This window comes from Galeopterus variegatus, unplaced genomic scaffold, assembly GCF_000696425.1.
Source record: "Galeopterus variegatus unplaced genomic scaffold, G_variegatus-3.0.2 Scaffold1002, whole genome shotgun sequence".
Lineage (NCBI taxonomy): Eukaryota > Metazoa > Chordata > Mammalia > Dermoptera > Cynocephalidae > Galeopterus > Galeopterus variegatus.
In genome coordinates, this window is record NW_007727113.1 from 95,217 (window position 1) to 111,162 (window position 15,946).

Below are 15,946 nucleotides of genomic sequence, written 5' to 3' on the forward strand. Positions count from 1 at the left end.
AGACCTAAAGGAGCTCCCAGTGGCCAAAGCTTAAGCAACAAAATAAATATAGTGTTGGATTAATAATACACAGAATAAAATAATTGTCCATGAGTCCATTCTAATGTAATAAATCATTGAATAGAAAGATGGAGAAGTGAGAGCTCACCTGCGCAGTGGAATTCTAGTCAATCAGTGCAAAAGAAAGGGAGGTTTGATCTCACCATTTGGCAAACACCGCGACAGCAAGGGCGGCAGCCAGGCTCCACTAAATAGAAAGATGGAGAAGTGAGAGCTCACCTGCGCAGTGGAATTCTAGTCAATCAGTGCAAAAGAAATGGAGGTTTGATCTCACCATTTGGCAAACACCGCGACAGCAAGGGCGGCAGCCAGGCTCCACTGGTGACTCCAGGGCCCATGAGACAGACGCTGAGCTTGGGTAGTGGGCGTCTTTCATGGCACTTGTTTAATTCATCTGGTTGCCAAATTCATTGGCATCAAGTTGTTCACAACATTGCCTTGTCCTTCTGATGTCTGTGTGGTGTGTGTGTGGTCTCTCCATTCTTCGTGTTGCTGAGTGTTCTCTATTTGTCTTGATCAGAGAATCACCTTTCAGTGTCATTGATTTTTATATTTCATTGATTTCTGCTCTTCATTACTGTCTTTTTCCTGCTTATTTTGGGTTTAATTTGTTCTTTTTCTAGTTTCTTAAGGTGAAACCTAAGGTCATTGAATTGAGGCCTTTTCTAAAATAGGCATGCAAGTGCTATAAATTTCCTTCTAAGCATTGCAAATTTTGACATGTTGTGTTTTCGTTTACCTCAAAACACTTTCTGATTTCTATTTTAAAGTTTTTTGACCCATGAAGTGTGTTATTTAGTTTAAAAATATTTGGGGTTTTCCATTGTTTTCTAATTTAATTTCAGTTTAGTCAGATAATATACTTTGTATGACCTGAGTTTAAAGTTTTTTGACCCATGAAGTGTGTTATTTAGTTTAAAAATATTTGGGGTTTTCCAAATATCTTTCCATTGTTTTCTAATTTAATTTCAGTTTAGTCAGATAATATACTTTGTATGACCTGAGTCCTTTTACATTTATTGAGACTTGTTTTACGGCCAAAAGATGTTCTATCTTGGTAAATGTTCTGTGTGTGTTAAAAAGGAATGTGAAGAATGTGTATTCTGCTGTTGTTTATAGAGTGTTCTATAAATGTCCTATCAGTCATGTTGGGTGGTAGTGCTGTTGAAGTTGCTCTGTTCTTACTGATTTTCTGTCTGCTTGTTCTAACAATTATTGAGAGCAGGGTGTTGAAATTTCCAACTGTAATGGCAGATTTTTCTATTTCTCTTTACACTTGTGTTAATTTTTGCTTCAAGTATGAAGCTCTTATCAGGTGCATAAATGTTTAGGATTCTTATGTCATCCTGATGAACTGACCCCTTTATCATTATGGAATGGCCGTCTATATTCCTCATGATATTCTTTCTTTAATTACTTTGATCTTAATATAATCATTATAGCTTTCTTTTGATTAGCATTTCCATGATATATGTTTTTCCATCTTTACTTATAATCTATTTATGTTTTTATCCTTAAAATGGGTTCCTTGTAGGCAGCAACGTAGTTAAGTCTCTAGTGCTTAGATAGGGTTGATTTTACCCTATAACATGCTGGATGTCCTCTCTCCAGACCATTTTTAGTCCTGCCTCACATGATTCCCCTTTGTACTCTAGCAGTGTGGGGTTTTGCTTTGTTATCCAACGTGACAACCTCTGCTATTCAGGGATGTTTAGACAATTGGATAGATCATTGATGTAGTTAAGTTGTCCCTGATTCCGTAACTTAGAAGCTTCAATTCTTTTATCCTCTTCCTTCAAACTGTTGTCACCTTTTTTTAAAGTAAAATTCTTTATTTACTGGACTTTTTACTTAATAGGAATATAACATGTCTTTTCGTAATCTATGATAGTGTTTTTAGTAGAGTTATTGATTTTTTTAGTGCCCTGGCTATGAACTTGCATAATTTTGAATAGTCTACTTCAACTGTTTTTTTTCATAAGCCCTGGTATTTTTAGTATACAGTTTTGCAGAACGTGAGTTTCTTCCAGAACATATATATATATTGTGTTATAGCAGAAACTACTGTGTTCTGTTTAGTCAGCACTTGGGATGAGAGAATAGTCCATCTGAAGCTGGCAGCACTACAGTAGATGAATTTGCTGGACGCTAGGCTAGGAGCCGTGCATGGCAGCTCCCCAGAGTTTTAGCTCCAAGAAGCATCTTTAACCAATGTTAAAGTGGACACAGAATGTTGTGGGAGTGAACACACATAGCCTTTTGGCGCACCTCAGGTATAAATGAGAGCTGTTCTTATTTGAGGATAAATAAACAGAAATAATCCCCACCTTGGGACTGTCAAAAAGGTATTGCAGGATGTGGGGAAGCGGGAAATATCCTGAAATGCAGAAGAATATACCTCTAAACATGACTTTAATTCAGAAAAACATTTTTTGAAAAGACTTTGGTTAGGAGAAGACATAGCTCTACAGTCAGGAGCAGAAGGCCACGAAGAGGGACCAGGCTGAGTAGAAAAGATAATGGAGTGAGTTGTGAAGGGGAGAGGTTGAGAATTAAGAGTTGAGGCTTAATTAAAATCTGTATTAGAAGCCGTAAAGAATAAAACTGACATTGTGGAAAATTGCAGCAGTGATGTGGAGAACATACTTGAGAGGCTGCCTGGGAGTGCAGAATAAACAGCAGATGTGTCGGCAGTGAGAGAGGCCAGATCTGATGGAGAGGTTCCAGTCAAAGAGCACAGGAATCTCTGAAGCAGCCAGAGCAAGTTCAACAAAAGCAATCCTCTGAGATGTGACTGAAGAGCATTTTCCTGAACAGAAAGAAGACCCATATGCATTGAAAGGGTCACATTTTGGGCCGGCCCAGTGGCGCACTTGGTAGAGTGCAGCGCTTGGGAGTGTGGCGGCGCTCCCGCCGAGGGTTCGGATCCCATATAGAGACCGGTCCGCTCACTGATTGAGCACGGTGCGGGCGCGACACTGAGGGTTGCAATCCTGTTACCGGTCACGAAAAATGACAAAAAGGAAAAAAAAAAAGGGGTCACATTTTGAGCAAAATAAATGAAGAGACTTTACCTATTATCTTCTGACAATGTTTTTTTTAATTTCAAGAAAAAAAAAATACTAGCAGAATGCAGATGGAAACAAATGACAACAGCATCAAAGTCCCCAAAGTTTACCTGGAAAGGAACTACAGTTAAGCTGGATTGAGAATCCCATGCAGTGCTGAGGTGGACAACAGCTAAAAATTTTGAGGGGCAAGTCTTTGTGATCCAAGACTTTTATACCCAGCCAAGATGTGATTTTTGTGTAAAGGATACAGGGTCATCCGAGATTTGCAAGGGTTTGCAAAATAAACCATCTGCATTCTCTTCAGGAAAATGATATTTCTTTCTGACCAAGAGATGAACTAAAATTCTGAACCTGAAGATAAATAAATCACTGTGTTTCTAAACAGAACAGTAGTCATAAGGATATTAACCACAGAGTTGTAGATAATAAGAAATAACCAGACACAGAACAGTAGTCATAAGGATATTAACCACAGAGTTGTAGATAATAATGTAAAATTGGAAACCACCTAAATAGCCAAGCTTAGGGGGGTGATCCTTTACATGTTGAATTGGTCAGGGTTCATAGGAGTTCTTCCATTATAAGAAGTTGGGGGGGAAATTCTTGACCAATTTAATCAAGAAAAGGAGTTTGTCACACTCTTAAAGGAAGAGATGAACACAGAAGCCTCAGAAAGCACTTGAGCCAGGATTGGTCAGGAAGTCTAAGTGGCTGGCATTATTGGGCTTTTCTCCTTGGGGCTCTCCTATTCAGTGACTGATCTATTGAAGAGTCAAGTCTTGGGGAGAGAACGTGCTGAGCTCAGCTGGTGTCACCTCCCCCTGCCCTTTGGTCTCCTGGTTAGGAGGCAGTGCCCTGAGGCCAGCAAGCTGTCAGACCTCCTGAAGTGGGTGCAGGGCCACTGCCTATCCAAGTGGAATAGGAAACAGCCCTTCAAAACGATGTTCACCAAGCCTTGTTAATGACATTGGAAAATGCATGTCTGTAACACCAGCAAGCGAGTTGGATAGACAACTGTATAGCTAGCAGTTTGCCTGGGCAAATGGGAAAGAGAACTACAGCAAGGAGATATGTATTACCAAGTGCTTGCCTCTGTGCAATGGCATTATGGGTGACCTTTAAACACTTTTCTGTGATGAGCATGTATTTTATAATCAGAAAATAGAAAAAAAAAAAAAAAAGCCCGAGAAAATGGCAATCATGAAGACAGAAACACAGGGAACTATTTAAGGCACAATAGTAAGTGAGGGGAGCTGAATTTCTAACTTCTGTGATTGCAGCTGTGTAAATAGGAATGTCCGTGGACACAGGCGGGATGGGAGTGTGCAACAACGGAAAAACGTGTGGTGGGAGTGGGCGGAAAGTGACTTTTCTTTTAAAAAGTTTTCCTTCATGTTTTTTTTAAAATTAATGTAAATAAATTTACGTTAGTTGGATAGTCTGCTGCATCCTCTCAAAAGCCTAACGATGGGGAAACTTCTGGAAGGAGTAAGGATGGTGCCTCTGGATCAGAGATTTTCTGTCGGGGGGGGATGATTATGGCCCCCAGGGGACATTTGGCACTCTCTGGGGACATTTTTGGTTGTCATGACGGGGGCGCTCCTGGCATCTTGTGGGTAGAGGCCAGGGATGCTGCTAAATGTCTTATAATGCATGGCACAGCCTCTCCCAGATACCCATCCCCAAACGCTAGTGGTGCTGAGGTTGAGAGGCCCTGCTCTGCAGAGGCACTCTTATACAAACATGTGATTCATCAACAAAAATCCCAACTGGTTCGTGTTGGTAGAAATGATTCCATACAGTTTGTTTGACCAGTCCCTGTAAAAGCGAGAGTAACAGACTTAGTCATTGTTTCCCAACTGAGGTGGCGCTTTGCAGGTAAGGGCCTTCGTGTCATAACCAGAGTCTCTCTTCTCTTTGTACCCATGCAGGCTCATCTTCTGAAAGCCAGTAGAAGACCTCTGCTTTCCTGGATCACGGCGTTTACAAGACGTTGTCAGTGAGACTTGGAGTTTGCACGGTTGTGATCCAGCCTTCTCCGTTTCTATACTTGAATGTGTTGGTGGAATTTTGGAGCTCTTTGTAGCTATCGTTTACTTGGAAATTTTGAGCCATTTTGAATTGTTTAAAGGAGTAGACGCTGCTAGCAATGAGCTCCCAAAGCCATCCAGGTAAGGCCTGGGTCCTTCATTCTCTGGCCAAACAGTCAGGCTTTCCTTTGCAGAAATACAATTACTTGTGACTATAGCTTGCTTACTGGATTTCAGATTTCTGTTTTTCTTGGTAATGGTCACTGTTGGTTTATGACAGTATCATGTGCAAAGTAGATTGTTTGTTCTTCATCTCAGTGAAAGAAGAACTCATAAAGACCTGCTAGGGATTTGGAGTAAAGTCTTTGGCTTTGATCTACATGCCGACTTGAGTGGCATGCAAGTTTCTTTGATGCCAGGAGTTGCTCTCTAGCAAGAGTGATGTTTAAAGGTCAGTTTGTGACTTGGAGGGTTAATTTCTTACCCAGTTTCTTTGTTTTTTATTGGGGGGTGATTTGAGGGATGGGAGTGCTTCTGTAACTGGACCTCTGTGCTGATTCTGGGAAGCAGCCCATGATTCGCACCCATAGGTGGTGACCTTGGTGATTGCTCCTGGTGTTTGAGTGCTTTTTATTAGGTGTTGGGCTAAGCATTTTACAAGCATTTAGTCTTCACAATAGCCCTAGATAATCTCGTACCTGGAGGGAAGAGGTAACTTGCCTAAGGTCACTGAGCTCACCAAGCTCCTAAGCAGTGGCTGAATGGGATTGGAAACCAAGAGTGTTGGGCTCTTAGCTTCAGAAGGGTGTTATGGACACATTTGTTTAGGACTTCACACCTTATATTCTTGGAAAGTCACAGTGCATGCACTGTAATAAAACCTGAAGAGTCCTGCCCCCAAACCTGAAGAACCCTCCCCCTGTCCTTCCAGAAAGGCATGGGCCTCCTACAGAACCACCACCGCCTGCTGCCCAGCCTCCTTCCACTTCCGACACCTTTAGGGGCACTTAGGTGTCAGTATCTGTCCTTCATACACCTGAGAATGGAGGTGGCAGCCAACCTGGACAAACGCTTGAGGTACCTGAGTCTTGAGTCTCGGTTAGCTGTGACTCTAGGCTTGGCTCTGCAGAGTGGAGGTGGAAGCTCGGGGTCTAGGGTCACTAGACCTTGAACATTCCCACACACCTTCCTTTGGGTGGGATGAGCTTTGTCTGAAACCTCCAGAGGGCAGGATTCCAAGTTGTATTTTGATATGAAAGTTTTATTGATTTAAATTGTTTATGTATTGATTGATGTAAGGAAATGGTTTATGATCACTGGAAGAAAAATTAAGTACTGTGGATCGAAGTGTTTAAAGCAGACATTGAGTGGTGCCCAGGACTTTCCCTCCTCCTCCTCAGCAGGCTGCCGCTGAGGTGGGAGTGTCATTTTCCTGTGTATACACATACAGTGTTAAGTGTGAACATTTGAAAAGAGTGTAATTCTGTATGTGGGGTTCTTTTTTCCACTTTAATGTATTATGAGCATCTTTTGATGTCAGTACATATATAAATCTAACATTCTTTTTGATAGCTTGTAAATAGATATTTATGTGATTGCATCACTATTTATAACAGCTCCAAGTTGGCATCAAACAACAATATGCACATTTTATACACATCTCTCAATATCTCCACTGGACAAATTCCAAGAAGTAGAAGTGGGTCAGTGGCCCTGTGCATTTGCAATACCTTTGGGTGATTGTCAGATTGCTCCAGAAGCCTTGTCTCTGCTGACCTTCCTCATTTCAGTTTATGGGGATACCTACTTTCCTTCATTTGTCCTGGGCCAGCACTGGGCAGATTGTTTCATTTTTGCCAGCCTGCTAGGGGAAATGATGGTGCAAGTTTACATTACTATTTAAGTGGGGGCGCACATTCCTGTACATGCTGGTGTAGCCGTAATCAAATCTTGAACATGCTAGCCTGGCATTTGAAAAGAAAGTGTGCTCTTACTGATATTTTTTGGTCTAAGTATGTCTACGTGTATACATCAATACTGTATTTAAAGTTCTGTCATTCATATGTATTTTATATGTGTGTATATATATATGAGTGTATTTAGGCTTTTTCTAAATGGTATTTTATCTGTATATAAGCGCATTTGAGTTATTTAAATCAGTTTAGCTGTACTCTTTTTTTTTTTTTTTTTTTTTTGCCTGGCAAAGTGAATTTTTCTCTTGTGATTATAAGATTGTAATACTTTTTCCATTATTAAGCATTTTTTTCCTTTACACATTTCGGGTTTTTTTTTAAATGCTTAAAAATTGAGTGTTCTTTAGGTAGACCCAGGTCTCTTATAAAAATACAATGTATTTCTTTTTGTTTAATGTTTATTCGCCCAAAAGTTTATTTTGTTTCATAAAAATATTTCTGCCCTTGGTTTCCTTTGGCTAGCAAATAGTTCTCCAACCACTTATCTTTAACCTTTCCAGACCGTTTTCTTTAAGGCTTATGTCTATAAACAGTGGGGAGCTGGATTTTGTCTTCTCTCCTCCTGAAAGTCTTTGCCTTTTGTTTGGTGAATCTCACCTGTTGATGTTTATTTTTACCACTGGCCTGTTCCAGCTGGGGCTGGCGCCTGTTCTGCCGCCTCGCGTCAGGTTGTATGAGCATTGCCCTCACCAGCCAACCCCCCCATTCTCTGTCCCTCTCGGGCTCTGAGGCCATGAAGACAGGGCCAAGCTGGCCCAGAGCGTATGAGGGCAGGGTGCCCTGCGGGCCTGAATCTCTCCCTTCTGTCTGCGTGGATCTCTGTTGTTTGCTGGGGCTTGAAGCTTGCTGGGCACTCTCGCTTCTCTCTCTAGCCCTCATGTCTCCGTGAGGGGTCTGCCCTTCCTCCCAGTCCTCTGCCCTGAGCTGCAGCAAGGTAGCCATACAGCCTAAGCTGCCACACATTACATGATGGCCCTGCAGTCCCAGCATGCTCCAGGCTGGGAGGCGGGCTGCCCTGGGGTCTGTGGGTGCTCTGCAAGGTACCACCTGGCCCAGGCACAGCTCTCACCAGTGACTGAGTTGTCGTCAGTATGCTCCCATCAGATTTATGGCTTCCAGGAAATCCCTCCAATCTTCTGGTTAGTTGAGGCACCTACTCGCCACTGTCAAGCCCTGCTATGAATCCTTTCACAACTTAATTTATATTTTGTCATGTGAGTGAATTTGGGGGAGGAAGAGAAACAATACTCAGTTATTCAATCTTCTCTCTTGAACGGGAAACTTCTAGATGCCTTTGGACAGAGCCGTGGAGCCGCTCTTTCCCTCCTTTACTCAAGCCAGGGAGACTAGTAGTGCTGCTGTCTTGGCATGTTAGGGACTCCACACACTGTCCATGTCCCCAGCTGCTCCTCGGCGACCTCCTCTCCACCTGCCCCGGTGGCCGGCACGGTGTGTTACGGCACTCCCTCCCTGGTGGGCCCCTCTCTCACATTTGCAGTGTGATTGAGCTGTGCCCTAATGATGAAGTGCCCTTTTTATCAGATGCATGCAATTCTTCTGCCCCTGTTTTGCTTTCAGACTCCCTCTGGTGCTGGGCGAGGTATGCGTTATGATTTTATTGCCCTTCTCTCTGAACTTCGCCAGAGCCAGGCCCTGCTTCTCTGACGTAAAAGCCACTGAACTGTTGGGATTTTATTGCTCTCAAGAACTATTTCTAACGATGTGAGCAGCCCAAGGAGAGGGCCTGGATTGATTTAGCCTCGAGGAACTCTTCTTTGAGAAGAGGTTCTGAGCTTCTCACCTAGCCCAGCGCTCCGAGCCTCTCCCTGCTGTGCTGTGCGAGTTGGGTCTGGGTGCATTTGCCCGGGCGCCACCTCTGCTCTGAAGGTGAGCCTCCGTGTGACACGAGGGGTGGGCAGTCACGCGGTGGGCCTGCTGGCAGGATGGGCAACGTCTCATGCCCCGGCCACTGCCCCAGCAGCTGGCTCTCCCCACCTTCCCTGGAGGTTAGAGTGTGCCTGGGATGCTGGTAGCTTGGCTGGCCAACAGGAAAACCGAACGTTGTCACTTGGCTGCTCATTTAACACTACCCTGTCCTTTCCATGCAATTTATCTTCCTTTCTCGGATGTCCCTGCCCCAAGAGTCTTGCTGAGAAACTTTCTAAATCTCAAGAAGCCCTGTGAAGGATGTGCTGGGACATGTTCGTGGTCACCCAAATTATGCTGTTGACAGAAAACTGGTTGAGCAGGGCCAGTATCAAGTAATTCGAGCACCCTATCTCTCCCTGAATCTTGGTGAGAGGCATGGATAGTGTTTAGTGAAAAGCAAAATAACTGTTTTGCAGGAACTTGTATAATTTAAGATGAGTGTTTAAATTCGGACCATTCTATGGTTTCTTAGTATTCTTTTCAGTCTGAAATTCTCCATCCATGAAAGCAGCTAAGAAGTCTGTGTTAACAATGACTTAGTGACTAGTGAGTTTAGGGTAATCTGATTTCTTCTCACCACCATAAAGTTGTAACTGCTGTAAAGTTGTAATCCCATAAGTCTCCCAGGAGAAGGCTCTCTGCCCGCAGGCTGGCCTCAGCAGGGAGTCTGGGGTTCCTGCAGTCTTCGTGCTCTGTTCTTCATGGATTTGTTCTTGTTTTATTTCACCCAGTTTGGCCATCAAGGTTATTATATTTTAATATGTGAATTATCTCATAAGCATTTTTATGGAATTTTAATTTTGCTCTGCTGTGGCTGACTGTTTCAGAAATATTGCAATTTTGAGGGGAGAAAATGAATTTTGTGGACCTGCCATTAATACAAAAACATCAATTCTGAGCTGTTTGGTGACTGGCAGCTGCAGACCCTGAGCAAGGCTTTGGGCTGCAGGAAGTGACTGGAGAGCTGGGAGCTTAGGGCAGCTTGGAGGAGGCCTGGCTGGGCTCTCAGGAGGGGGTGTGGGGGCACACACAGGTGCAGCTGGCCACAGGAGTCCTGGAGAGCTCAGGCAAGGGGGAGACAAGAGTGGGGAGCAGCTGGCTACAGCTGGAGAGGAGCCCCGTCAGGACCTTTTTGTGCAGGCACAGGAGAGGCCCAGGGAGGGGCAGGCCTGGGGACTCTGGGGAGGAAAGCAAGAGGGAGCCCCAGCCCCAGGCAGAGTACGTGGTTCCTTTGATACCGCATCACATGCGGGTATTTTGGAGAAGGATAGCAGAAATGCCTTAGTCGTTGAGAGGAGTATGGGGACCCCCACATCCTGCTTACTTCTGCTTTCTAAAGGAAAGGTTTCAGAAATACTCCAGTGCGTTGTCTGACGCTGCAGCGCAGCCTGTCTGAAGTGGGCGTCCTCCCGGCATGGGAGCATTTGCAGCTCTCGAATTGTCACTGTCCCGGATTCTCCATGCCATCATTATCTGGGATCTTAATCAGTCAAGGTTTGTTCTGAAAATCATTTAGACATAAGGACTTATCTTTCAGCCTACTTTTTTTTTAAATCCTCAAATTGTGTTTTGTCTTTTAAAAATCACACATACTCAGTCGTCATGAAGAGCTCTGAAAACTCGCTGTCAATGGAGCATTGATGGTTTGTTTTGGCAATTCTCTGAAAATTCCTATACAGTTTGTGGCACATTTGCATTTGTGTCCTTTTCTTCAAAGCCACCATTGTAGAAATGCAAATTTCTGAGTTCTGAGATGCTGAATGTTAGATGATTAATGATATTGAAATTTAAGAATGAACTCTCCCCGTATGTATTTGACATGGAAAACCTGGTATGAGAATCATTAGAAACCATTGAGTAGAGCTTGGTGGTGGAACAGAAAGGCCGTAATTGAGGCACCCAGTGGAGGAGGCAGGCCGTACACCGACAGGTGTGCAGATGCGTCTCCGCCTTCAGACGCCGGGCTGTGCGAGGCCAGGAGCTGCTCCAGTCGAAGATGTGGTTCTATTTAACCATACATATTTAAAACTTATTATGGTAATAAATCAACATTGATTACTTGCTTGCTGCAAGTCACACCCTGCTGTGCTTCTAAGAGACCAAAATGAACAGCAAGTTTGTTCCGGATTGTGTTTCAGTCGTGTCATTTATGCTGCATGATAACCCTGTGAAGGGAGCTAGAACATCATTATTCCTGTTTTGTGGATGGGGAAACCAATGTTTGCTGTTGTTAAGTGCTTAGACTGAGGTTGGGCAGCAAGTCCGCGGCCGGCGTGGTCCTAGAATCGGTCATCTGCCCTTGAGGGACACGTGGCTCTCTGCGGGCAGAACACTGGCCCTTTGGACCTAGTTAGGAATTGATCCTATCCACTTGCATGGAGCTCCACACCAGCAAGGGCGCCTTGGCACAGTGTGGGTTGTGCCATGGAAGCCCCCAAGGATGTGTGTGGTGAGGAGGCTTTCCCACAGAAGGACATGTGAGCTGAGTCTGAAAAGCAGGGCAGGAGCTCTCGTGCCCAGGCAGGGTCTGGGGGAGGTTGGGCCCAGTTCAGTGGGAGGAGAGGTGGATGCAGGGAGGGTTGCTGTGACCCTGTGTGCCTTTCGGTTCACAGGCTCCGACGGGAATGGAGCAGGGTTAGCGTGTCCAGCTCCTCCTTGCCCTGTGCCCTCTTGCGCGCCCTGTGCTTTGGGTTGCAGTTGGTTTCGCCGAGCGTGGGTGTTGTGTCGTGGAACTCTGGCTTTCGCACTGGCTCGCGGCGTGCCGTGTCTGTTTCTGTGAACTTTCTCTGAGCTCTTTGCCAGCCCTTAGAAAGCTGGGATTGAAGGAGTTGACTGGGTAGCTGGCATAGCAAGTTAATCTGGGACATCTTGGTTGAAACTTTTCATTTAACAGCCTGCTATTTGCTTTTTTTATGAGAATATGCTTTTTTTAAAAAAAGGGGGGGGGGAATCAAAGGAGGCAAATAACTAAACTGCTTTTTTTTTTTTTGGTGGCTGGCCGGTCTGGGGATCTGAACCTGTGACCTTCGGGTCATAACAAATATCTAAACTTTTTAGAATCATAACTGGCTTTGTGTTTTTAAGTCAGTCTGCTTTTAGCCACTTAATCAGTAAGACAGTGGGCATATGGGCCTTTAAGAAGCAGTGATAAGCGGTGTGTGCTGAAAGGAGACCTTATCTTGTTCTGTGCATGTTTGCCTCTCTCAGCAGAGCACATGCCTGTCTTCATGAGGGACAGCCTTGAACGCTGAGGTGGACTCTCTCTGAGACTGCGCTGGGATCATGAGCGTGGCTGTCCCGCAGTGGCCTTGCTCCCACTGGACTCCAGGCTCCCTTGTCTCCCTCAGCCCTTGCCACGCCTCCTCATCTCTGCTCAGTGTTCTCTTGCTGCTTTTAGTTGAATGTGACGATCCTGACTCAGAACGGGAAGATTCCATGCTGAGATGCAGTTTTAGGCTTTTGGAATTTCACCATGAAAACCAGTTTTCAACATTATAGCCGTTTTCTAACTTTTACTACTACGAGTACTGTATCCTTTTGAAAGTTAGTTGTAGAACTTATTTAAAAGCGATTTTTAGGGCCAGCCCCGCGGTGCACTCGGGAGAGTGCGGCGCTGGGAGCACAGCGACGCTCCCGCCGCAGGTTCGGATCCTATATGGGAATGGCTGGTGCGCTCACTGGCTGAGCGCAGTGCGGGCGACACCACACCAAGGGTTGCGATCCCCTTACCGGTCACGAAAAAGACACACACACACAAAAATAAAATAAAAATAAAACTGTTGTATAAAAAATAAATAAATAAAAATAAAAGTGATTTTTAAAAATAAAATATATAGATGAGTTAAATGTATTTTTGTTCCATTGGAAATAGCATTCGCAAAGGATTATGTAGAGTTGGTTTACATGTCTTGATGTTCATTGTTCAGTGGTCACTACAGGGAGGATTTGTTTTCTGCATACAGTTGTGTCCTCATGTGGTTTGCATTAGTCCTTTGACTTAGTATTCACTGTAGATGTCGGGGATTTGCTGCTGCTGAGCCATGGTCTTCAGAGCCCTTCACCAAAGGAAGTTTTGTTATTGGTGGCAGTTTTGGGTTTTTTTTTAAACTTTAAACTCTTAGGCCATTTTTAAGAAGATCACTTCCTCTAGCATGGTTATTTAGGTGTTGTGCTGTCTTAGTTCGTTTGGGCTCCTGTAACAAAATACCTTGGACTGGGTAATTTATAAACAACAAAAATTTATTGCTCACAGTTGTGGAGGCTGGAAGTCCAAGATCAAGGCACTGGCAGGTTCAGTGTCTGTGAGGACTCAGTCTCTGCTTCATAAGTGATGCCTTCTTGCTGTGTCCTCATGTGGTGGAAGGGGCATGGGAGCTCTCTCAAGCCTCTTTTATAAGGGAGTGGGATTAGTGCCCTCATAAAAGACTTAATTACTTCCCAAAGACCCTGCCTCTTAATACTATCCCACTGGGGATTAGGTTCCAACATAGGAATTGGGGGGGGGCACCAACATTCAGACTACAGCAGGTGCTACAGCCAAGAGAATACCTTACATTAGAAGAGCTAAACGTTCCATTTTGATTAGTTTACATTCATAGCCACGTTTATTCCTCTTTAAATATATGTGAGTTTTCCTAGGAAATCCTCTGTAGAAACTGGACTTTTATTACAGCTGTGTTTCTCAGTGACTTGTTGATTCAGTGGGATTTGTGAAGTGCTGCTGGAGTTCCAAGGAAGATCATGGGATCTGTTCGTGGTGCGTTTAGGGTTTCTGATTGTCTTAAGAACCTTCCTGGCCTCCTCACACCTGTTAAGAGTGAGGGTTTGTTCAGTGAGTCTTCTCTATCCGATATTGAACAGTGTGATGCATGGTTCTTGATGCTTCTCATTTTCGCATCCACATTGATTTATTCCAAAGTAGGTCTGATTGATGGGTCTTTCCATCCTGGCCAACACACAGAAGGCACACCTGCTTGCTGCAGGTTTGTAGAGGCTCCCGCCCAGCGCTCTCATCGCCTGAGCACCTGCAGGGTCTCGACGTGGCTGTGCAGGAGTAATGATGGTCTTCCTTCTTGAGGGACCACTCTTCTTGTGTGGTTCCATAGCACCGCTTTGTTTTAGTCTCATTGAAAGGGTCAGGGAAGGGGAGGAAGTCAGGTTAATCTTTTCTTTCTTAGATCCTAGTGGATAAAAGAGTTTTTAGAAAACTTGAAAAGGTGCTAGGGGAAACTGGAGACATGAGAAGGAGGTTTTTATTGGGAACTTTTAGTAATAAGCCAGAGAGATGAGGACTGTTATTTTCTGTGGTGTCTAAAACTTTGTATGTGTAGAAAATTCAGTCATTGAGAATAATGGTGGTTATGATGCTGGGAGGTTAGGCTACCCATTGGAGGTATTTAATGGGTGTTGCAGTCACCAGTTAAATGGCAGCGAGCCCAGTTTTCTGAGTGACAGGGACTAGGGTGTGGGTGCTGCAAAGGGAAACACATCTTCAGTGGCCTTCATCTCCAGCAGGCTCCTGTCCTTGCTCTTGCAGCCTCAGGACCCGGGTGGCAAGATGCCTGCCCAAGGGTGGAGGTGCTCAGGGCTGAGGAGTACAGGGCACGGATGTCCTCATTGGTTAATTCTTCATTGTGGGGAGCCTTGTGCCTTTGAGAAGATGTTTCTGTCTAGGAAGGTGGTTCTTTTCTAAACGTGGATGTAGATGTCACTGTCCCTGAAAACTGTTTTCGAGAGGGGGCTATTCATAGGCAGTTAGAACGGGAAAAGGAGCACAGGCTGTTTGATGGCTGGCATATCTGAGCAGCAGTGTGGATGGAGGGCCTTGCCTGGAGTGTGGAAACCCCACTGCGGTCTTCTTCCATCCAAAGTAGCCCAGCCTTTAGGAAATCCACCAACAGGGTGGCTGGCTGGGCCATCTCCACTGGGCCCCTCTAGGCCTTTGGGAATAGTCAGATTGTCTATCTGTTTTTACAGCTGCCTATGATTTGGTTTCCTTCTGGTATTTCCCAATCATTTGCAGCATTTTGTAAAACACTGTTTCTCACAGTGGTGTGAAAAGGTAGGGCATGGGGCTGTGCCCACCCTTGCAGGTGAGTAGCACAGATCGCCTTTCAGTGACTGGCATGGTGCAGCCAAGGTTCATGAAAGAACTGGGGGTAACCTGGGTTGAGGGAGCAGCAGCGCCAGGCAGGCGATAGGTGATTGCCCAGAGCAGGGTGACCATGTGCCCTGAGCCACTGCAGGGACAACCCCAGCTTGCATGTACTGGAGAGGAAGGCGGCCGGGGTGGGGGCACATCCCACTCTTTTTGTTGTGTGTCCACCCTCTTCGTGTGCCATCCTGATACATCCGTGCTCAGTGGCCAGCCCTTCTGTTAAGGATAAAAGTCATAAGGCCCAGAGGCCCTGGCCTAGACATGGACGTGACTTTCTTGGTTCTTGGCTGGGGTTTCCTTCAGCTCTCCGTGGGTCTGGAGGACTTGATGCCTGAGAGTCATGGGGTGGGATGTTTCTTTTGTCTGTAGATGTTCTCATTTCTTTTGGAGTAATATGGATCCTGTTATGAGTGGATTGGATGGACTGGTGCACATGGATGCGGCCTCAACAATTGCCCTAAGGAGATGGTGTTGTTAGTGCCTTTACCAGGAGGTTGTGGGGGCCTTGGGCTGTGCATGTGATTCTCTGGGATAATTCTGCTCTGGAGTTTGAGAGATATTATTTCAAACTTCAGTACTATCTACAAGAAGAAAAGAACAATTTAGGTCTTAAGTTGTTTAAATTGCTCGAGATAATATTATTTTAGCATTTTCTCACAATTTCCAGGTCTGAAATATTTGGGCTGTGCCTAAGGAACGGGTTGAGGCAGGGGCTGGGGGTGGGGG

The 15,946-nt window shown here is 44.8% G+C and overlaps 1 protein-coding gene across 1 annotated transcript in view; it reads left to right on the top strand.

Moving 5' to 3' along the window:
* HDAC4 (histone deacetylase 4) overlaps positions 1-15,946 on the top strand; it is a 340,220-nt gene that overhangs the window by 38,352 nt on the left and 285,922 nt on the right. The window contains exon 2 of the mRNA XM_008574155.1: positions 5,063-5,302. Coding sequence (XP_008572377.1) covers positions 5,281-5,302 — 22 coding nt within the window. The 5' untranslated portion in view covers positions 5,063-5,280. The remainder of the gene's footprint in view (positions 1-5,062; positions 5,303-15,946) is intronic.